This window comes from Mauremys mutica, chromosome 13, assembly GCF_020497125.1.
Source record: "Mauremys mutica isolate MM-2020 ecotype Southern chromosome 13, ASM2049712v1, whole genome shotgun sequence".
NCBI classification, from domain to species: Eukaryota; Metazoa; Chordata; order Testudines; family Geoemydidae; genus Mauremys; species Mauremys mutica.
In genome coordinates this window covers 29,328,745-29,351,194 of record NC_059084.1, presented here as the reverse complement: position 1 = coordinate 29,351,194, position 22,450 = coordinate 29,328,745, and the positions used below count along the sequence as shown (strand labels likewise).

Below are 22,450 nucleotides of genomic sequence, written 5' to 3'. Positions count from 1 at the left end.
CCCTGGGGCCAGGCGCAGCCGGGCTCCGTCCCCCAGCTCCGCGTCCCTGGGGCCGGGTGCAGCCGGGCTCCGTCCCCCAGCTCCGCGTCCCTGGGGCCGGGTGCAGCCGGGCTCCGTCCCCCAGCTCCGCGTCCCTGGGGCTGGCTGCAACCGGGCTCCGGCCCTCAGCTCTACCACTCTGCCTGTCCCTGGGGCTGGGCACAGCCAGGCTCTGGCCCTCAGCTCCGCGTCCCTGGGGCTGGGCGCAGCTGGGCTCCAGCCCTCAGCTCTACCACTCTGCCTGTCCCTGGGGCTGGGCAATGTTTGTGGCTCAGCGTAGAGCACTGCACTAGCAGCACTGCAAGACAGGAAGCTTGTGCTATGAACCCCTGGGATAGTCACTTGTGTTGCGGGCTAGATTTGCCTTCCGGGCAGGGATTTGACCCCGCGTGGCCCTCAGCAGGGGTGCGAGTTTGGCCCCGCCTGGACCTCGGCCGGGGTGCGAGTTTGGCCCTGTGTGGCAGTTTGCACCACCCCAGGCTGGGCTGCTGGACTTGGGGGGACTTGGACCCTGTCCCGCCGGCTGCTAGTCTGAAGTTGGCAGTTGTTCCGCGAAGCTGCATTGTGTCCAAGGCAGCATGGGGGCGCCCCCAGGCCAGCACTGTGCCCCTGTCTGCGGAGCACAGCCCTGTCTCTGGGCCTAGCCAGTGTGGGGCTTGGGGGGGCTGGGGGGCTGGCAGAGCCCCTGCCCAGCTGCAAGTGTCCAAAAAGCCCACTTGAGGGCCTGGAGCTGCAGGTAGGGCTGGGAGGGGTCCAAATCCACATCCCACAGCTGCGAGTCTGGGCGGTTGCCGTTTGCCAGGCAGGCCCAGGATGGAGGGAGTGGGGTTGAAGCCAGGGGCTTTGCTTGACAAAGCCGGAGGTTAGGGGAATGTGGGCCCTGCACGCTCACGCTCTGTCCTCCTGCCCAGAGGAGATCGCCGACCTGACGGACCAGATCAGCCTGAGCGGCAAGACCATCCACGAGCTGGAGAAGGTGAAGAAGGCCCTGGAGAGCGAGAAGAGCGACATCCAGGCAGCGCTGGAGGAGGCTGAGGTGGGTCTGGGCCGCCCTGAGGGCAGGGGTGAGGCTCACGCTAACGAATGCCCCATTCCATGGCCTTGCACATTGCAATGCCCTGTGCAGCCCCCTCCCTCTGGTGCCCCAGGGCCGGGGCTCTGAACACATTGCTCTCTTCTGGGTGCCGTCAGCCTGTCAGAAACGCTCTCCGAGCCACTGCTGGCCTGGCACCCCTTCACCCACGTTGCTTTTGGGTAGTCATCAGACACTCCCCAAACCACCACCCCTGTCCAGGGCGATGGCTGCCACCTGCCCAGAGGTCTCTAGGCTCGCAGGGGCTATGGGGCAGGACTCTTGGGCTCTGTCCCTGTTCCGGCACTAACGTGTTCTGTGACCTTGGGCAAGTCACCGCATTTGTCCCTTGGGTTCCCCATTTGCCAGTGGTGGGTTGTGAGGGTCCCAGTGAGCCCGTCACTCGCAGCGCAGCCGACAGCCGCTGTTCTCTGTGGCCGAGTGTGCGGCCGGCCAGCTCAGCTGGCCAGTGTCAGGGCTGGGCGAGGGTTACCCCCTCTGACCCAGCAACTCTGCCCCTCGGTCTCTTCACCCCGCTGTGCCCAGCACAGGCCGGCTCTAGTGCCCGGCCTCTCGGTACAGCCACGTTTTCAAAGGGGAGGCAGGGCCAACGCCAGTCAGGAGAGGGACCCCACCGTGCATGACACTAATGCCCATCTGCTGCTGCCTGTAGGGGGCACTGGAGCATGAGGAGAGCAAGACCCTGCGCATCCAGCTCGAGCTGTCCCAGATCAAGGCTGATGTGGAGAGGAAACTGGCCGAGAAGGACGAGGAATTTGAGAACCTCAGGTAGGGGGGGCCCTGGGGCTGGGGGCAGGAGCCCTGGCAGCGGCTGCCTGTGCTCACCTCCCATTGCTATCTCACCCATGGGCGTGGCTTGGCAGAGCTCTCTGCAGAGCTGGCATAACCCCAGGGAAAAGGCAAAGGGCCCAGGCCACCTCTGGGGGTGACCCCCAACAGTAAGCTCTCAGCACTGGTGGTGGATTAACCCCTCTCCTCGCGCAGGCGTAACCACCAGCGAGCCATGGACTCCATGCAGGCCACACTGGACGCAGAGGCCAAGGCCAGGAACGAGGCCATCCGGCTGAGGAAGAAGATGGAGGGCGACCTGAACGAGATGGAGATCCAGCTGAGCCATGCCAACCGGCAGGCTGCCGAGTCCCAGAAACTCGTCCGGCAGCTCCAGGCCCAAATCAAGGTGAGTGCGGCCCCACACGGGGGGCAGAGCTCCAGCTGCTGTGCTGGGTGGGGGTGATTACAGCACTCTGGAGCTGTCCTAGCCCCCAGCTGAAGGCAGGGGCAGGGCCAGCTGGTGCACCAGCTGGCCCTGCCCTGCCCACTGCCAGCCAGAAGCTGATGGCCCCGGACCTGCATCCAGCCACCCTCTGGGTGGATTAGGCCCCGTCCATCTCCCTCCCCCCTTGACTGTGTGTGGCTGCCGCGGGCAGGACTTGCAGATCGAGCTGGACGACACCCTGCGCCACAACGATGACCTGAAGGAGCAAGCGGCAGCCCTGGAAAGGCGCAACAACCTGCTGCTGGCCGAGGTGGAGGAGCTGCGGGCAGCGCTGGAGCAGGCTGAGCGGGGCAGGAAGCTGGCTGAGCAGGAACTGCTGGAGGCCACCGAGAGAGTCAACCTGCTGCACTCCCAGGTGAGCGGGAGCCTGCACAGGCCCAGCCCATGGGGCAGCGGGCCACACACGGGGCGGTTTGCTGGGCCCCTTCACCCCACACAGCACGGCACTCTGGGCCACTGAGCTGCGAGCGCCAAGCTCCAGGCCCTTCACATTGCGAGGACAGAGACTTCAGAGATGACTGGAACCAGCCAGGGCCCTGCCACTGCCTGGCCCCGTCTGGGCCTGCCCTGTGGTAATAGCCCTGTGCCACCCACCCCCACATGAACAGCCCACCCTGCCTCTGTGCAAACAGCCCTGGCCCCGGCCTGGTTCCATCCCACGTGAATAACCCGGCCCTGTTGCTGCTCCAGAACACAGGCCTGATTAACCACAAGAAGAAGATGGAGGCGGATCTCGCCCAGCTGAGCTCGGAGGTGGAGGAGGCCGTGCAGGAGTGTCGCAACGCTGAGGAGAAGGCCAAGAAAGCCATCACCGACGTAAGGGAGCAGGGGGGTGCTAGCCACAGGCTCAGCAAGCAGGCGGGGCCCTCAGGGACTGGGCCTGGGCCTGCATGGTCATGCACGCTGGTGCTGCCACTCCAGGGGAAGCAGGCCAGTATTCATAGAGTCCATGGCCAGAAGGGACCACTGTGATCCCCTGGTCTGAGCTCCTGTAGAACAGGCCAGGAACCGGCCCCACAACAATCCCTAGAGCAGAACATGTAGAAAAACACCCAGTACTGATTCAAAAGCTGCCTGTGCTGGAGCCTCCCCCAGGGCCCTTGGTAAGTTGTTCCAGTGGGTAATTCCCCTCCCTGGTAAACACTTACACCATATTTCCAGTCTGAATGGGTCTCGCTTCAACTCCCAGCCACTGGAGCCTGTTAGACCTTCCTCTGCTAGACTGAAGAGCCCAGTATTAAATACTAGTTCCCTATTCAGGTACGTGCAGACTGTGATCAAGTCACCCCTGAACCGTCTCTTTGTTAAGCTAAGTTGATTGAGCCCCACGAGGCTGTCACAATAAGACAACAGCTCACGGTGTTGGGGGCTCACTGCTGCCCTCTGTGTAGAACCTGGTGGAAGGGGTGTCATGGATCAGCAGCCGGTGTGGGATGGACAACGAACCTGCATCCCTCTCCCATGCTCCTGCCAGCAGCACTGACTGATTGCACGAGGCCTGGCCCAGGCACTGACAGACCCCCCTCCCTTTGGTCCCCTCAGGCAGCCATGATGGCGGAGGAGCTGAAGAAAGAGCAGGACACCAGCGCGCACCTGGAGCGGATGAAGAAGAACATGGAGCAGACCATCAAGGACCTGCAGATGCGCCTGGATGAGGCTGAGCAGATCGCCCTGAAAGGGGGCAAGAAGCAGATCCAGAAGCTGGAGGCCAGGGTAAGTGCTGGCAGGGGCCCCAAGTGCAGACTGGGCTCAGGTGGGGTCTCCTCCCCCAGCTGCCAGGCCAGGGCCTGGCCCTCCCAGCTCAGCCTGCTCTGGGCAGCTAGGAGCCCAGAGCCGACCGCCCTGCTTCTGCCCACAGGTGCGCGAGCTGGAGGGGGAGCTGGACATCGAGCAGAAGAAGACCGCCGAGACCCAGAAAGGCATTCGCAAGTACGAGAGGAGGGTCAAAGAGCTGACATACCAGGTACAGCCCTGCAGGGCTCCCCGCAACCCCCAAAGCCAGTTCCCTGCCTACCCCTACTCCCACACCAGGCTCCTGATGTCCCCCCGCCCCTGGTCCAGGCTCCCAGCCCCACCTGCCCACCCCCACCAGGTGCCAAGCCTCAGCCCCTCAGTCCCCTGGGCACAGCACACATCACCTGCAGGAAAACCCCTAGCCTCTCCCAGCCCTCCCTGGGCAACACGGGGCTCGTGGCCCAGTCCCCTCCCCCCAATCCCTCCTGACTTCTGCTGCCCTGAGGTGGCCTCCTCACTGCCCCAGGGTAGGAAGCAGTGGCTGAGCAGCCATGACTGAGCCTGGGCTATGTGGGGAGGGGGTGGGGCTGTAGCAGTGGATCTTCACTGTGGGTCCATGGGAAGGGGAGATCAACCACCAAGGGAAAGTGGGGGAGGGGAAGCTGTGGCCTGGCCAGGGGAAGGGCCAGGAGGCCGGGTGGCAGGGGCTGACGACTCACTAGTGAGCCTGGCTGGGCTCTTTCAGACTGAGGAGGACAGGAAGAACCTGGCACGGATGCAGGACCTGATTGACAAACTCCAGAGCAAGGTCAAGAGCTACAAGCGCCAGTTCGAGGAGGCGGTAAGTGCCAGGCTGAGATCCCACACCCCTGCCCTCCTATACACCTGGGCCCCCTCCTGCCAGGGCTCAGCCTGCTCCTGAATAGCCTGGGCTTCCCCATAGCCCAGCACTGGGACCACTAGAGCAAGCCCAGGCCCAAGCCAGCCGGGGTCCTTGCCACTCTGCCGGGGAGCCCTCCTTGCAGCAGAGATGTGAACATGCTGGCAGGGCAGGAGGGGACAATTGTACCAGCCCTGCCCAGCCTGTGGCTGGGGCCTGGGCTCCAGGGCTGGGATCTCAGCACCGCCCCTTGCTGGGGGACGAGATGTACAAAGCTGCCCAGGAATTGAGGGGCTGGGAATTCAGGCCAGGACCCCCCCTCAAAGCAGAGGGCGCTGCTGGCACCTCAGTCCAGGCCGTGGCTCATCCTTGGAGAGCCCTGACCCCCTTTGCACTGCTGTGCGCAGGAGCAGCAGGCCAACTCCAATCTGGTGAAGTACCGCAAGGTGCAGCACGAGCTGGACGACGCCGAGGAGCGGGCTGACATCGCCGAGACGCAGGCAAACAAGCTGCGCTCCCGCACCAGGGACGTCATCACCTCCAAGGTAAGGTGCCAGCTGCAGGGCCTGGCTCTGCTGGGGAATGGGGGGCTCAGCAAGGCCTGAACTAACCTGGACATGGGTCCTGAGGGGGCCAGGGAGAGAGCACAGAGGAGCTGCCCGGGGCTACAGCCAGCTCCATGTTTGCACCAGCCCCATGGGCAGCGAGTCCCATGGCTGCAGGCTTATCAAATGGGCCCACAGACCCCCGCTCCCCTCAATTGCCAGGGCCCCTGGGGCCAGGCCGAGACCAGCCAGGAGGAGCGGCTGCATCAGACCAGGTCCATGCATGGGAACAGCAGCCACTCCAGGGAGTGAGCCATGGACTGCGACTCAGCCAGGTGCCTGGCACAGGCCCCTGCAAAGGGCGCTGCCGCTGGCAGGACAGTTGTGCCCTGCGCCACCCCAGTAAAATATCCCTGAGTCCGTGTTTCTTTTCTGTTGCCAGCACGAGGAGTAGGAGCCGCAGCACCCGCCCTGCTGCCATCACACCCAGCTGTTGTGTGTTAGGTGCAACTGGCTGCAACAGTCATTGCATCTCTGTGCTGAGTGAATAAACAGCTTCCAAAGAACACAGGCTCCTTGCCGTCTGTGGGGTGGGAGGGCAGCCCCAGTGCAGCTCCATGCACAGGGGCTTGCATCAGCCCAAGAACAGTTGGCACCAGGCCTGCAAGAGGAATGTGCCAAGAGCCAAGCAGCAAGGTAAACTGAGGCAGGGAGTTTGCTGCCAGCTAGGACCTAGTTACCCTTGGGATCAGCCCCAGAGGAGGCAGTGGGAGGCTACCTGAGAGCACACATGGCTGTGAAGGGAGCAGCCCGATGGAGGATGTGGGAGCAAAGGGACAGGACCACAGAGTTTGGTATTTACCATTAACTCTGGTTTAGAATCCTACAGGCCAGGCCAGCTCCAGTACCCAGGTGGCGAACAAGCCCCAGCTGTCATTTAGCCCCTATGAGCAGCACTGGCTGGGAAGTCCCAACCCTCAGCAGAACAGGCCCAGCTTTGGCAGCAGCTCAGCAAACTACGCTGGCTCCCCAGCACGGTGCTTCAGCCCTGCTCCTGCTCGAGGGGGACACGAGCCAGGGAGGGGAGATCAGTTATTGGAGCAGGGCCCAGGAGGAGCCAAAGAAGCGGCTATTTCAGTGCAGAGCCAGGTCCATTGTTGGAAGAGCTCCTGTTACCCCCGCCCCAAGGCTGCCTTCATCAGGACACAGCAAGGCAGCGACTGGGGCAACATTCTAATATCTTAAATGTGTGACCCAGGTTCACATCCCAAGACTGCTTTTTGCAGCAAGCATAGCCTGACTCACTGTCCTCAGGGCGAGGGAACAATCCCGAGTGGCACTGGAGCGAGAGGGGAACACAGGGCTGCTGAGGTCCCCAGGGTGCAATTCCAGAGTCAGATCAGATATTGAAGGGGAACCTACTGCAGACCGTGCTCCCGTTCTCCAGCTGCAAGGACTTGGGGAGACACTACTGAACAGGTCCTTTTTCTAGGGCTGCATGGACAAATCCACAGAGTAAGGGTGCGGCTACGCTGCAATAAAATACCCATAACTGGCCTGCGGCAGCTGATGCAGGCTCACATTGCTATTAAACTGCAGTGGAGACATTCGGGCTCAGGGATCCTGCTGCCGCTCGGACTCAGAGCCTGGGCTCTAGCCTGAGCCAGAAGATCTGATACAGGCCAGCCATGGGCGCGATGTTGCAGTGTAGACAGGCCCTAAGAGGGCATGGCTTTGGTCTCCCTTTCTCTGCTCTGCAGGGCAGTTCCCAAGGAGGCAGCACTCAAGGGCATTTAAAACCCTGGCGAAACAGAGGGCGACAGAAGAGTGCTGCTAGGCTCAGCCAGTTTTCATATTCCCCTGTGCCTGGAACAGCCTTCCCCTCAGGGCTCACCTAGCAGCTGGTCTCACTCCCCCCCCCAAATCTTTGCTCAGCCTCTCTGCTGCAGCGGACAGGTGGCTGTGGGGACAACTTTCCAAGACAGCCATGGCTCAGAAACGCTTTCTCCTGTCCACAGCCGTTGGCAGTTGTTTAAACAGTGAGCTTTTTGGGGGCACCAGCCTGGGCCTTGCAGTGGGCAGGCTTATGGTGCTGTATACAAGTGAGGTCACTGCATAAGGCCCTACCCCCCAGTGGTTCAGAAATGGGGTACATTGAACTGCCTGCAGACTGCCTGGACCTGGTCTGGGTAACTTGTGCACAGCCAAACTGTGCAGGGGACAAGCCAAAGTAAGGTTAGGATCCGGTCAAAACAAGTGTTCAAATCTCAAGCACTCACCCACCATCCAGCAGGGAGTTTAGATTTCAGCCGAGAGAGCACCCAAGGCAGGGACGAACACCAGAGCGAGTAGAATGCCAGCGAGCCCATAGGCATTTGGAGAGGACCCCAACCTACAAGGGAGTGCGGCACTCAAGCAGGGATGGGGCACTGATCCTGTCAGCACAGTGGGCAAGGAAGACATCTCTCCACCCATTTCTTTTAAAATAGAGTTCTTTAATAGTTTCCATTTAATACGCTTGTTTGCAGTTAGTAAATTGGCAATAATCCAGGCAGCAAAAACCTCAGCAATGCATTTGGGATAGTGCAGAATTCCAGGAACATTAACCAGCTGGGATCCCACCTCCACCGCCAACGGTCCCGCTGAAAACCACACTAATGACAGCAGCAACATCAGCGAGCTCTCTGGTCCATCACGTTAACACTCCTGCCCTCGCACCATTCCCCCGAGACATTTTCATTGAGTAACAGGTTGCTACCACAGTAGGAATGAAGGACCGAGCCACCTCTGGCCACTTGCAGGGTAGATTTATACGAGTGGCGAATGTGAATGTAGAGTTCCATGGAAGCCAAGAGAGCGTGAGTGCGAGTTTTAACCCCAGCCTATTTAGTGCCTTAAAACAAAGCTAAAAAATTGTTAGTAATGCTCAGTTTACGAAGGATCCTCTGTCCTTTCACATAAATCAGACAGAGACTTCCCTCCAGGGAGACCAGACCAGCTCAGCTCAGCTCCTTCATGGGAGGAGAGACTGCTTCCTGCGCACCTGTCCGAACCAAGCCAGTTCAATCAGAACCAGGTGATGAAAGAGCCCTGGCTCCAAGATCAGTCCCTGGAGCTGCTAAAATACATGAAGACGGGGATGTCTAAAACAAAGGCAAACAGCTTGGCCCCTACCTGCAAGTTCCAGAAATACACAGATTAAGTTAAGAGCAAAATATATTCTCTGCAGATTTATAGCATCAATCTTTGGATGCAACAATTAGCTGGATTAGGGAAAAGGCATTCTTGTAACTTAAAAAGCCTTTTCATCTGAAGCATTTATTTTTAAATGTACATCTGTTACAGTTAAGAATAAGCAAAGATTCACCAAACCCACAAATATCCCAAAAAAAACCAAACAAACAAAAGGACAGATGGAAAAGACATTTGCTCCCGACGGAAAGCTCGTGAAGGGAGTTGCAGCTGCCATGGCAAAAGGTTCTCCCACTGTGTCTACTCGTTTTGGAGGAATGGCATCTGCTGGAGCGGTGTGTTTAAGTACAATCTCCCTAGGGGAAGGAAATCCCTCAGAGGTAAGACATTAATTGCTCCTTATAAACTCAGTTAAAGCTCCAGTTGGATGCACTGGCTCAGCAGTTCTGGAACTTGTTGGCCCCTTGCTCCTGACTCTGTTTTATCGGTCAGTCTGAATGTGACCCGCACGGGGCGGACACCAAAGTGTGGATTAAGACTAGCCTGGGCACTGCAGCATTCACTCAGGTCTAACAGTGTAGCCATTTCAAAGACGACTCCAATTACAAACAGGTCATTCTTCAGAATCAAGTTTTTCAGACGGGTCAATCCAATGTCAGAGGCTGACCATCTGCCCTGCACGTTCAAACCCTGCTTCAGGGATCCAAAGATTTGTATTCCCTTTGCTGGCAAAGGTCCTACACATTAAAACAACCACTGTGTGTCTGTCCCCAGACTGGCTACGCTGTAGTTGCTCTCCTTTCCTTCTGGCTGCAGATCAAGGCTTGGGGAAGGAGGTACTGGTCACAGAAAGGGAGGACACTGCAAGTCAGAGATACCCTCCCTCGCACTCACTGCAATATGTTTGAAGGATGTTTCCCAGTAGCTGTCTGAGCTACCAAATATTAGTGTAAACTTAACATCTAAATAATTAAAATTCACATGTACAGTTTGGGGGAAGGATAGGAAAATGAGTCTCAACGTAAGCCACAGAGGCATGAGATCTGCTTTAAATGCAGTGGCTCAGCACCACTTCGGCACTGCACTGACTTATTTCATTCCAAGAAATCTTGGGCCACATCCCGCACCTGGCCTTTGAACAACCTGGTCTGATGCTGTTGATTAGGAATCGCAAGCTCAGGCAAAGCAGTCAGATTTTTGCCAAACCTGTTTTTTTAAAACGTACTTTACAAAGTTATTTTGACCAAAGGTCTTTTATTCCCAACATCTAGCAGTGTTACTGTGATTAAAACAACAACTCTAGGAAAAACCTGACATCTCCAAGTAAATATTGCACTTCAAAATTAATGTTGGTAGGTGGATTCAAGGTACTGAAGACTGCAAGCTTAGACTCCGGTGTTAGGTTTCCAGGCACAGCTGGTTAGCACTAGCCGTGTTCAAGAATAGAGAACCTTGCAGCAAAAGCAGTGCTCCTGAAGGCAATTTTAAAACCAGATTAGTAACCCAAGAAGGGACAAGCCACAAGTTTAAAAATCAGTAAATTTTAATCTGTTAATGCCTGGTCAAAGCTAGTCCCCAGACTGCAATTTCCCATCACTGAAACGTTGCTGCTTTCTGCAGCACTGTATAACCCCTTCCGACAGGAAGGAGCTGCTGGAGGAGAGCAGGAGCAGAGGTTACCTCCTAATGGAACAGCACAGAGACAGATGTGGGCTAAACAGATTTATCACCAAACAATCCAAAAGTGGATGGTAAAAAGGTGAACGGAGCAACAGCATCCAGGAATTCAAAACCACACACAATCTAACCCACCCTGATCCCCACACCCCGACACACCCAACCCTGAAAAGACTGCTCCTAGTAGATGTGGGGGGCGGGGGGGGGTATCTGCATGCGTTTGGCCTGTCAGGCCTTGGTTTGGACGGCCTGGGGCCTTTCCTGTGCTTTTTAACCTGCTAATTCGGGTGGCCACAAGGAGAAGCTACAACTAATGTGGAGTATCCTTGTCTAGCCACGCTACACTGCGGGTGCCAGAAAAAAGGTTAGTTTTTGCAGGTGACTATTTTTATCCCAAAACAACTGGAAGCTCCATCCCTGAATGTGTCGCTCAGATAGCTTACGAAGTCCCATCCATCAGAGATCAGAGGTGGGGGGGGAAGAGTCTTTAACAAAGCAGTAACATCCATGGTTCCAAGCCTGCACACGCACACACGCACACACTACGCAGCGTATCCCTGAAAATCCACCATCTGCCAGATACCCTCCAAGCGCTGTCCATTTGAAGCCAGTCTGAAGAATCACTCCTCAGTAAAATCTCTGTCAATGTCCATATACGCCTCATCAATATAGCTAACTATGGCACAGGGTGATGTCCGGTCGGGACTAAGCAGTATAGATACAGTCTCTTTCCAGTAGGTAAAACTAATACATGAACTCTGTGTGGAGAGAGAGAGAGAGAGAGAGAGAGAAAGTTTAATTAGGTGACAGGCTGCAAATAACCATGAAGTTCATTAGCGTGAACCTGAGTTGCCCCCAAAATATGAGCTAGGAACATGAATCAGATCTCCCTCCTCCTGTGCACCAAGCAGAGGGAAACCTGAAAAAGTCATCTTACATTCAGGTCTGATTTTCTCATCAGGCCAACATCATAACCATCAGTTTACCATTACTCCTACTCGGCTTTAGGAAAGCTATCCCACACAATGGAAACGTATCCAGCACAAACCAGATGATGCTTGTCTGTACAGGTTTCAGAGTAGCAGCCGTGTTATTCTGTATCCGCAAAAAGAACAGGAGTACTTGTGGCACCTTAGAGACTCAAATACATTTGTTTATTTGAGTCTCTAAAGTGCCACAAGTACTCCTGTTCTTGTCTGTACAGAAGACAGCCTGCACCAATAAATATCTGGATAAAAGATTAATATTGGAAACAGTAGAACCCCAAACCACAAGGCTCTTCCTTTCCTGTTCCATAGCGGTGACAATATTTATAAACAGAACTAACTCCTCCTCCTCCAACCAGACAATGGTAGAGGGGATCCAGCCAAGAAAAGCGGAGAAGGTGCAACAGTCCCTCTACATCTGCCTTGTGAGATGGATGGCAAGGGGAGCCAACTCCACTGCCACAGACCTACTGCAGGAGGAGGCGCTAAGGTACGGAGTAGGGATCCCTGCAGAGCGTGCTGTCAATGGAGACACCCATTAAGATGAACCTACCCTCCTAGGCTTTAGCAGGCCAGCAGTGCACCTTCTAGTCCAGGTGTAGGCGGGAAGGGGAAAACCACAAGGCCAGAGTGAGATGAACAAGCCCGAGCATGGCAGCTAGCTCAGGGTGTGATGCATGACTGGCAGTGAGCTTCACGGGGCGAAGATTAATTTGACAGGACAGAGGGGTTACCCCATAAGGAAGAGGTCTCCATGCGACAGGCCGTAGAGCTGCATGCAATGCACAGAACAAGGCAACAGGACTCTCCCAGGCTGCAGGAGCAGCCAACATGCGGCCCCAGTACTCTCAGGTCCGAAGCACGGTCTCGTCTCCTAGGGCCTGTTTGCTCACGAGGTAGCAGGCACCTACCCCTGCTGGGGCACAGCTCCACTCCCTGGCAGGTCTGCAGCAGGGTAGGTGGGCATGAGGCAGAGGTGTTAGAGGGTACTCAACAGCCACTCAGGAAAGCCACGTAGGACTGAGGTGATGGCACAGTCCCCTTATGCAGAGAGCAAGCCAGGGGGCGGGGGAGGGCACAGGGTGGGGCTTCAGCCAAGGACATGACAGCTGTGAGGAAAGGCAAGTTATGCTGCCATGCACACAGTGGAGCACATGGCTTCCCTTACACAGTGAACGGGACCAATCTGGAGAACTTGGTTTCAGTTCACATGCCAGATTTTTGCCTGGTCTACCGCAATGAGCACGCTCTCCTGTGGTATCCGAGTCAGGCAGCTTGAGGCGGTCTGCACTGGTGATAATCAGTTATATGGTTCAACCCCAGGCCCAACTGGAGCTGAGACACCGTCTTCCTCTACCTGAACAGCTGCGTATGCACAGCACAGGCACTGGATTAAGTGCACATTTTCATTAACTTAATGGAACTATCAGTTCCTTCATATGGCAGACAAGGCACCGAGAGAGCAACGCAATGGTTATGGCAGACAATACTGTACTCTCACATAGACCTCTCTCAGCTGGTGCCTACATGAGAAGGACCAGGCATGGCAGTATGTCAGTGTCAAGAGACAGGATGGGCGGACAGCCATGTGCCAAGCTGAAGTGGAACACAACAATGGCAGAGTGATATGCTGTGGCAGTTTCAGAGATGTGCCAGCATCTCTAGCAAGACACTAAAGCACACAATGAGAAGCAGTCATCGTGTATTAACTGCACAAGCAGATAAGACAATGCAACGCCTGTAGCCCTAAGGATTAATCTGCTTGTTTGTATAAAGTATCTTTTCTTATAAATTTGAGTATTTGATGTAATACGCTTATAGATTTATATTAAAAATAAGTTTGGCTGTAATGCAAGAGACCTACAGGCCCAAACCCTGTATGTTAAGCTAAGGCAAAGTTAGTACATTTTGGGACCCTTACCCAGAAAAGTAAAAATAGATAAAAACACCCACACAGGTGTCTAGAGACCTTTTGCCTAAACCAATAGACAATGAAAGATGGCAAAGGGGATTTTTCAAAGTGGTACCCACAGACCTAACAAGTACACAGTGCGTACATGCTTGTCATCCATATGCACATACATATTAGCCTATGAGGTAAGTGTACCCTAACATTTCGGAGGGGGGGGAGGAGAGGATGAAATTTGGGCACAAGAGGAAGGATTTCCGACCAATGCCCTATAAAAAGGCGATTGCCTCCCAAATGGCGAGATGAATCTACCCACCCATCTACTCTTCATTGTCTCCTCCTTCAACAACGTATCGATGCTACCCATCTACGACAGCTATTAACAGGCCGTACTTTGTTTCTTTTAAAAGTTTTAAGGGAACTAGGCTAAGCTTGGTTTCCCCAAGCTTTATTTCAGTTTAAGGTTCATTGAGTTAAGTTAAAGAGTAAACAGCTTTAACAGCTCTGCATTAGCTTCCTCTGCTAAGAGGTGTGAAAACGGAACCGCCAGAGGCGTGGTCCCTTATCTTCCAACACAGGGTTATTAAAACAAAGTGTGAGTATTAACCAAAGTTTGGAGCACATAATATTGTATTATCATATATATCTCATATATAACTCTGTAATTCTAACTGTTTGACCATTTGTTTACTATTTCATAGATTTTAATAAAAGGTCTTTATGACTATATCTGTCTCAGTGTAAGCTTCCTGTCATACCCTCGAAGGTCCTTTTATAAACTCTGAAGCCTGATTCAGGATAAACTATCTTCTGATCAAATTGACTATTAATACCCATATTAATAAATTAATTAAAATTAAACAAACATTAAATTAAGTGGATAAATTAAATCAACATTAACATACCCTGAATCAGGCTACAAGCTCCATTGTGCACTGAGTGATCTATAGGCTAGAAGACTGGTTTTAGCCTGTAATTAACTCCAATGAGGAATGCCAAGCAGAAGTAAAGATCAGAAACTTCTCAAAGAAATCACAAGTCTGCACCTTGCATGCAGGAGAAACTCAGCTCCTGCCCATAACTGCATCCTTCCACTGTCTCTCCCTCTTCCACTTTGTGGAGTCCAAGTGCCTCACCATACTGTCCCAGGCCCTTCTAGCTATGTCCCCTCCCAGCCCAGGCACATGGCTTTAGTTGTCTCACCTAAGGAACACGGGCTATTATGCAAGCTTGCTAGCCTGCTCCTAGGATAACAGCTGTTTGAGAGGGGACTCGGGAGTGGGGCTCTGCTTACCCGGGTTAATGTACAGAAACCTACACTCATGGATTCTGTAGGGAAACCAACTCAGTAGCATGTTGCAGGCTGCTGACTCAGATTCTTTCTGGCGCCTCACACCCATACCAGGCACTTCAGTGGCTAGATGCAACAGCCAACATACTACTATATAAATAATTGCATAGGTAAGGACACTTATTTCTTAAACATCCATTAAGAAGGATTATATGTAAATACTATACCATCAATACTGGAAGTGAATTAGTATTATATATTTTACACAAACCAGGGGAAAAGAACATAAAGGCTGCTAGGTCAAACTCAGGTTAGGAAAGGTTCCCTGGATAACCCGAATTCAGCCCTCTCCTGCATGTGTGTTAGGATACAGATGGGTGGGGGAGGGGGTAACTTATTGGACCAGGTTCTGGTGATGAGAGAGACAAACCTTCAAGCTATGCAGAGCTCTTCCTCAGGGCTGGGGAAAGCACTCAGGGTACATCTACACTAGAAGCGCTGCACTTCTGGTGCAGACACTAAGTCGTCAGCTTCACGACTCCACCTCCGGCGAGTGGCGGTAGCCATGTTGGCGAGAGAAGCTCTCCTGCCCACACAGCGCCTACACTGGCACTTAGGTCAGTGTAACTTATGTTGCTCAGGGTGTGGATTATTCACACCCCTGTGTGATGCAACTCATACTGAAGGAAGTTCTAGGGTAGACAAGGTCACAGCTAAATACAAGATTAAATGGATCGTTTAGAAGCAGCAGCAAAGAATCCTGTGGCACCTTATAGACTAACAGACGTTTTGCAGCATGAGCTTTCGTGGGTGAATACCCACTTCTTCGGATGCAAGTGGTGGAAATTTCCTGGGGCAGGTAAATATAAGCAAGCAAGAAGCAAGCTAGAGATAACGAGGTTAGATCAATCAGGGAGGATGAGGCCCTGTTCTAGCAGTTGAAGTGTGAAAACCAAGGGAGGAGAAACTGGTTCTGTAATTGGCAAGCCATTCACAGTCTTTGTTTAGTCCTGAGCTGATGGTGTCAAATTTGCAGATGAACTGGAGCTCAGCAGTTTCTCTTTGAAGTCTGGTCCTAAAGTTTTTTTGCTGTAGGATGGCCACCTTAAGATCTGCTATTGTGTGGCCAGGGAGGTTGAAGTGTTCTCCTACAGGTTTTTGTATATTGCCATTCCTAATGTCTGATTTGTGTCCATTTATCCTTTTCCTTAGAGACTGTCCAGTTTGGCCGATGTACATAGCAGAGGGGCATTGCTGGCATATGATGGCATATATTACATTGGTGGAAGTGCAGGTGAATGAACCGGTGATGTTGTGGCTGATCTGGTTTGGTCCTGTGATGGTGTTGCTGGTGTAGATATGTGGGCAGAGTTGGCATCGAGGTTTGTTGCATGGATTGGTTCCTGAGCTAGAGTTACTATGGTGCGGTGTGCAGTTGCTGGTGAGAATATGCTTCAGGTTGGCAGGTTGTCTGTGGGCGAGGACTGGTCTGCCACCCAAGGCCTGTGAAAGTGTGGGATCATTGTCCAGGATGGGTTGTAGATCCCTGATGATGCGTTGTAGGGGTTTTAGCTGGGGACTGTATGTGATGGCCAGTGGAGTCCTGTTGGTTTCTTTCTTGGGTTTGTCTTCCAGTAGGAGGCTTCTGGGTACACGTCTGGCTCTGTTGATCTGTTTCCTTATTTCCTCGTGTGGGTACTGTAGTCTTGAGAATGTTTGGTGACATTCTTGAGAATGTTTGGCAGACAACCTGCCAACCTGAAGCATATTCTCACCAGCAACTGCACACCGCACCATAGTAACTCTAGCTCAGGAACCAATCCATGCAACAAACCTCGATGCCAACTCTGCCCACATATCTACACCAGCAACACCATCACAGGACCAAACCAGATCAGCCACAACATCACCGGTTCATTCACCTGCACTTCCACCAATGTAATATATGCCATCATATGCCAGCAATGCCCCTCTGCTATGTACATCGGCCAAACTGGACAGTCTCTAAGGAAAAGAATAAATGGACACAAATCAGACATTAGGAATGGCAATATACAAAAACCTGTAGGAGAACACTTCAACCTCCCTGGCCACACAATAGCAGATCTTAAGGTGGCCATCCTACAGCAAAAAAACTTTAGGACCAGACTTCAAAGAGAAACTGCTGAGCTCCAGTTCATCTGCAAATTTGACACCATCAGCTCAGGACTAAACAAAGACTGTGAATGGCTTGCCAATTACAGAACCAGTTTCTCCTCCCTTGGTTTTCACACTTCAACTGCTAGAACAGGGCCTCATCCTCCCTGATTGATCTAACCTCGTTATCTCTAGCTTGCTTGCTTATCTTTACCTGCCCCAGGAAATTTCCACCACTTGCATCCGAAGAAGTGGGTATTCACCCACGAAAGCTCATGCTGCAAAACGTCTGTTAGTCTATAAGGTGCCACAGGATTCTTTGCTGCTTTTACAGAACCAGACTAACACGGCTACCCCTCTGATACGTTTAGAAGAAGTCATTTAGCATATATTCTAAGGGACCATTCAAGGTGATACAGATTAATTGCAGTTTGACTCACAGGATCCCATTCAGTGCACAGGAGGGACGGTGCACGCTGAATGAAGTGATTCTATCTTTTGATTTCTCATTGTTCAAGGTGGGGCCCAGGCCTTACTGGACACTATTCAAGCCCAGCTCTGAAGACAGAATTATTAATTTCCTCGTGGGCTTTCTTATGGCACTCATCACTATAGAACTGAGTGTCTCAATTTATTTTCATAAAACAGTCATCTGAGAGGGTGCTATTGTAATACAGATGATAAATATCCCATTTTACAGATGGGGAAGAGAGAGACAGATTAAGGTCAAAATTCTCCACTAATTGTGGATGCCCAATTTGAGACATGGAGGACCTGATTTTTCAGAGTGCTCAGCACTGTATAGCACTTAACATAGTCAAACAGCTCCCAGCGACTGCAGCTGCAAGTGCCCAGCACTTCTGCAAATCAGGCACCAGCGTTTCAAGTTGGGCACCCAGAAAATGAGGATCACAGTTAGTGACACCCCTGTGACAGGTTTGATTTAAGTGACTTGCCCAGCACCACACAGGAACTCAATGGCAGAGGCAGAGAGAATACAATTCCCACCACTTTTACCATGAGATTGGCCTTGCTCTTTCTGCAATGCCCAGCCTCATTCACTACACACCTTCTGTGACTCAAGGGCCTCTCGGTGCCAAGTGGCATGGGGCACAGCAGTGCACAAGGCTTACAGGGATCCTCTGGGGTCTGGTATTTACATACAAGTTTAACAAAAAGGGCCATGTATGGTTTGTGCTGAAAGCCTGTCACAGCGATCATCTTAAATCATTGCAAAGTGTGTGTGTATGTATTATATAGAAAATTATGCTCTTAAAACTGGGCAGTTAATGGCAGCTCATCCAGAGGTAACACGCCTTAAGACAGGTTCCACCACACAGGAGGTGGGAGACACTTATCTCCCTGGCTGACCATTGCACGTCTTCCAATGGGAGTCTATTTGCATGTGAGGAGAAGAAATTAACAGGGTTGGGAATGACGATGCTGTTTACAGGTGGCCCAGTGTACCTAGAGGTGCAGGAAGATGCCCTGGCACCCTTTCTCAGGGGAGGCAAGCTGCCAGCAGGTTGGATTTATGAAAGGAGGGTCTCAGCCTTCCAGGTTGAAAAAGCTGTGAGAAGGACTTTAGCTAAGCAGGACCTTGTTAGACAAGAGGGCATCTTTTCGGTCAGTTTTAGGCTCTAGAAGGTGTGTTGTTATTTTACTGTATATGTAACTCTGATCCCAGCGTTTCTGTTTGTTGTACTTTGACTCACTGTTTATTAAACAAACAGATTTGTTTATAAAGAAAGCAAGTGTCAGTGCTGCATGTATAGTGGTGTGGTGTCCTAAGGTGCAACTAGTAAGCCGGGCTGTACTGTTCCTTTGGGAACAGCGGGTCTGGTAATTCTGTGAGCGTCCAGTGGAGCAGGGGCTGGACATCGCGTGGGGATGCTTGGAATACTCAGGAGGGGGAGTGCGCCTGTTGCTTACCTGCACAAGGACAGCAGAGCCTGCTTAGGCTGAAAGGGGAGTGCTTGTGTTGCCTGTTGCTGGTGGAGACGGGGGCTGACTGTTGGCAGGCACAGATAACACTTCCTCAGGCTAAAGGCAAGTGGCAGCAAGGTGCCTTGCAGCCCTGGGCACCCCCAGGATGCATCACACCTTCCCACAAATGAAGCAGGATCCCACAGACAACAGCCTCTTTCACTACACAACCCTGACTCATCCCCAGAGGAGGTCCTGCCTCTGTGCTGAATGAGGCAGGGGTCCAGTGGGGAAAAAAATAGTATGTGATCATGTACTGAAAGAGTATCAATGCATATGCACAAGAGGGCCATGTAAAGGTTGGACCAACAACCTTCACCCTGGCTTCTCCTATCTTTTGAGTGCTTGACTTCGCAACTTCATTTTTAGGCTTTTATTGGATAATTTCCTATATTTTTTTTTAAAAAGAAAACCAAACACCAAATTTCTTCATGTGTCATCATACTGACATCCCCAGAGTTCATCAGCAGGGCTGGAGCCTTTAGATCCCGCCCAGAGCTCTGCTGCTGGAGGACAGAGTAACTGGGAGCAGTGGTTTGTGGACCAGCACTTGGTGGATGGGACACTTGGCCAGTGGGTTCATAGACATTTGCTGACAGCAGAGGGATGGAGAGACTTGGGAACCTTGGGTTCCAATCTAGGCAGTGGAAGGGAGTGTGCTCTAGAACAGAGGTTCTCAGACTTTTGTACTGGAGACCCCTTTCACATACCAAGCCTCTGAGCGTGACACCACCCCCCTCACCCCATAGATTAAACACACCTTTTTATATATTTAACACCATTATAAATGTTGGAGGCAAAGTGGAGTTTGGGGTAGAGGCTGACAGCTCACAACCATCCCATGTAATAACCTTGCAACCCCCGAGGGGTCCTGACCCCCAGTTTGAGAACCCGTTCTAGAATATCCCTTCTTGCCCAGGCCTCTTCAAGCTGTCCTAGTCCCGTCTCTTCCTCCACCCCGGCTCCTTGTCCCAAGCCAGTTCCAGTCTCAACTCCTGAGGCTTCTCAGACCTGTTCCCAGTCTCCTTGCTGAGCCAGTCCTAGCTTCAACCCTCTGTTCTCCTCCATCCCAGTGTCCCCACCCCCTTGTCCCCAGCCAGTCCCAGTTTCCTCTGTCCCCTGACTCCCCATCCAATCTGTCTCCCTCCCCCCACACACCCTGGCTTCCAGTTGTGCCCCCACCCACGTTTCCCCATCCCCACTTCCCTCATCCAATTTCATTCTTCTCTCACACACCTTCCTTGTTCCAGTCTCTGCCCATCTCGTCTGGGTCTCTTTCCCCCACTCATACACGTGGCTTCGCATCTGATCAGTCTCCGCCCCCAGGCTCAGTGACCCAGACTCCCTCCGAGCTCCGCTCCCAGCTCCCCCCATCCCAACCAGCTGCCAATCGCAATTTCCCAGTTGGGGTTGGTCCTGCTTTGAGTAGGAGGTTGGACTAAATGACCTCCTGAGGTCCCTTCCAACCCAGATATTCTAAGATTCCCCCTCACCACTAGACTCCTTGCCATCATCTATTTCCACCCACTCCCACCCTGTCCAGCTAGGTCCTCTGCATTCTCATCAGGCAGCCTCCTCCCTCTAATTGCCTGGGCACAGGAGTGGGGTCACTTAGAGAACCAGAGAGGAAAGGTTTCCTCCCTGCTTTCAGTTCAGATGCCTGGCACAGCAGCCAGGAACTGCAAATGCAGGGGAAGTCTTGCTGCTATAATCTACAGTCTCTATTGAGCAAGTGTGAACTGATTTTTTTCTTCCAAAAATATATAGCCAGATTTTGGTGCATTTTCACAGAAATGGCAAAAGGCACATCCCTGACACAAAGACCAGCCTACTGCCAAACTTCAAGTCCCTGCTCTAAAGCATGGGTGCCCTAAGCTTTTGAGAGGAAAAGGGTCACTGGGACTTTAACACGAGGAAAAAAAATTCCACTAGGCTTATTCTCAGAAATGGCTAAAGTTCTTCCAAAGAAATCAGCCTGAGACAGACACCTGGCATGGAAAATTACAGCCCAAACAGTTAAAAGTCTGGCAAAAAAGTTACGAGTCACCAGAAATAAGGGTCTTATAATAGGAAGTGTTGAGCAACTTGCCACCATGCTGCCAATAACACTAATTTACCTCCATGATATATGCTGTTTACATTTGTATCTCATCCGAGCAAGTAACCCAGATGGTCAGGGCTTGATCTATTTATAGCCTGCCATTCCTAATCTCTCTCTCATTAACCTGAAGGAAGCGTGGACGCTGGGTTAGATACTACAGAAAATGTTTGCTTGTTAAGTTTCCCATTGGATATTTTACTTCCTTTTCATGGAGATTAGTGCTGTTGATTAATTGCAGTTAACTCATGTGATTAACAAAAAAACCAAAAACATGATTTAAAAAATTAATCGCTATTAATCAGTTTTAATTGCACTGTTAAACAATACCAATTGAAATTTATTAAATATTTTGGATGTTTGTCTACATTTTCATATATAATGTATTCTGTGTTGTAATTTAAATCAAAATGTGTATTTTTATTACAAATATTTGCACTGTAAAAATGATAAACAAAATAGTATTTTTCAGTTTACTTCATACAAGTACTGTAGTGCAATCTCTGTCATGAAAGTGCAACTTACAAATGTGGATTTTTTTGTTACATAACTGCACTGAAAAACAAAACAAAACTTCAGAGCCTACAAGTCCACTCAGTCCTACTTCTTGTTCAGCCAATCACCAAGACAAACAAGTTTGTTTATATTTACAGGAGATAATGCTCCCGCTTCTTATTTACAATGTCACCAGAAAGTGAGAACAGGCGTTTGCATGGCACTTTTGTAGCTGGCATTGCAAGGTATTTACATGCCAGATATGCTAAACATTCATATGCCCCTTCATGCTTCGACCACCATTCCAGAGGTGGTTCTTCCATGCTGATGATGCTCGTTAAAAAAAATAAATGTGTTAATTAAATTTGTGACTGAATTACTTGAGGGAGAACTGTATTGTCCCCTGCTCTGTTTTACCTGCCATATATTTCATGTTAATAGCAGTCTCGGATGATGACCCAGCACATGTTGTTCATTTTAAGAACACTTTCACAGCAGATTTGACAAAACACAAAGAAGATACAAATGTGAGATTTCTAAAGATAGCTGAATGCCTTCCAAAATCTAAGAGGGACGGGGTGTGGAGCATGCTTTCAGAAATCTTAAAAAAGCAACACTCCAATGCGGAAACTACAGAACCTGAACCACCAAAAAATGAAAAATCAACCTTCTGCTGGTGGCATCTGACTCAGATAATGAAAAAGAACATACATCAGTCAGCATTGCTTTGGACTGTTATCGAGCGGAACCCATCATCAGCATGGACGCATATCCCGTGGAATGGTGGTTGAAGCATGAAAAGACATATGAATCTTTAGCACATCTGTCACATGAATATCTTGTGAGGCCGGCTACAACAGTACCACGAGAACGCCTGTTCTCACTTTCAGGTGATATTGTGAACAAGAAGCGGACAGCATTATCTCCTGCAAATGTAAACAAACTTGTTTTTCTGAGTGATTGGCTGAACAAGAAGTAGGTCTGAGTGGACTTGTTAGGCTCTAAAAATTTTAGACTGTTTTATTTTCGAATGCCTTTTTTTGTACATAGTTCTACATTTGTAAGTTCAACTTTCATGATAAAGAGATGGCAATACATTACTTATATTAGGTG

The 22,450-nt window shown here is 51.6% G+C and overlaps 2 protein-coding genes across 3 annotated transcripts in view; one reads left to right on the top strand and one right to left on the bottom strand.

Annotated features, from left to right (window-relative positions):
- MYH7B (myosin heavy chain 7B) overlaps positions 1-6,112 on the top strand; it is a 57,613-nt gene extending 51,501 nt beyond the window's left edge. For both annotated transcript variants that reach the window (XM_044984550.1, XM_044984551.1), the window contains 10 exons: positions 951-1,075; positions 1,785-1,900; positions 2,117-2,309; positions 2,560-2,763; positions 3,099-3,224; positions 3,951-4,121; positions 4,267-4,371; positions 4,888-4,983; positions 5,430-5,567; positions 6,010-6,112. In XM_044984550.1, coding sequence (XP_044840485.1) covers positions 951-1,075; positions 1,785-1,900; positions 2,117-2,309; positions 2,560-2,763; positions 3,099-3,224; positions 3,951-4,121; positions 4,267-4,371; positions 4,888-4,983; positions 5,430-5,567; positions 6,010-6,021 — 1,286 coding nt within the window. In that variant the 3' untranslated portion in view covers positions 6,022-6,112. The remainder of the gene's footprint in view (positions 1-950; positions 1,076-1,784; positions 1,901-2,116; positions 2,310-2,559; positions 2,764-3,098; positions 3,225-3,950; positions 4,122-4,266; positions 4,372-4,887; positions 4,984-5,429; positions 5,568-6,009) is intronic.
- Positions 6,113-8,045: 1,933 nt separating this feature from the next.
- Positions 8,046-22,450, bottom strand: part of LOC123347176 (transient receptor potential cation channel subfamily C member 4 associated protein) — a 74,778-nt gene continuing 60,373 nt past the window's right edge. Inside the window, exon 19 of the mRNA XM_044984552.1 lies at positions 8,046-11,194. Within this exon, the coding sequence (XP_044840487.1) occupies positions 11,057-11,194 (138 nt within the window). The 3' untranslated portion in view covers positions 8,046-11,056. The remainder of the gene's footprint in view (positions 11,195-22,450) is intronic.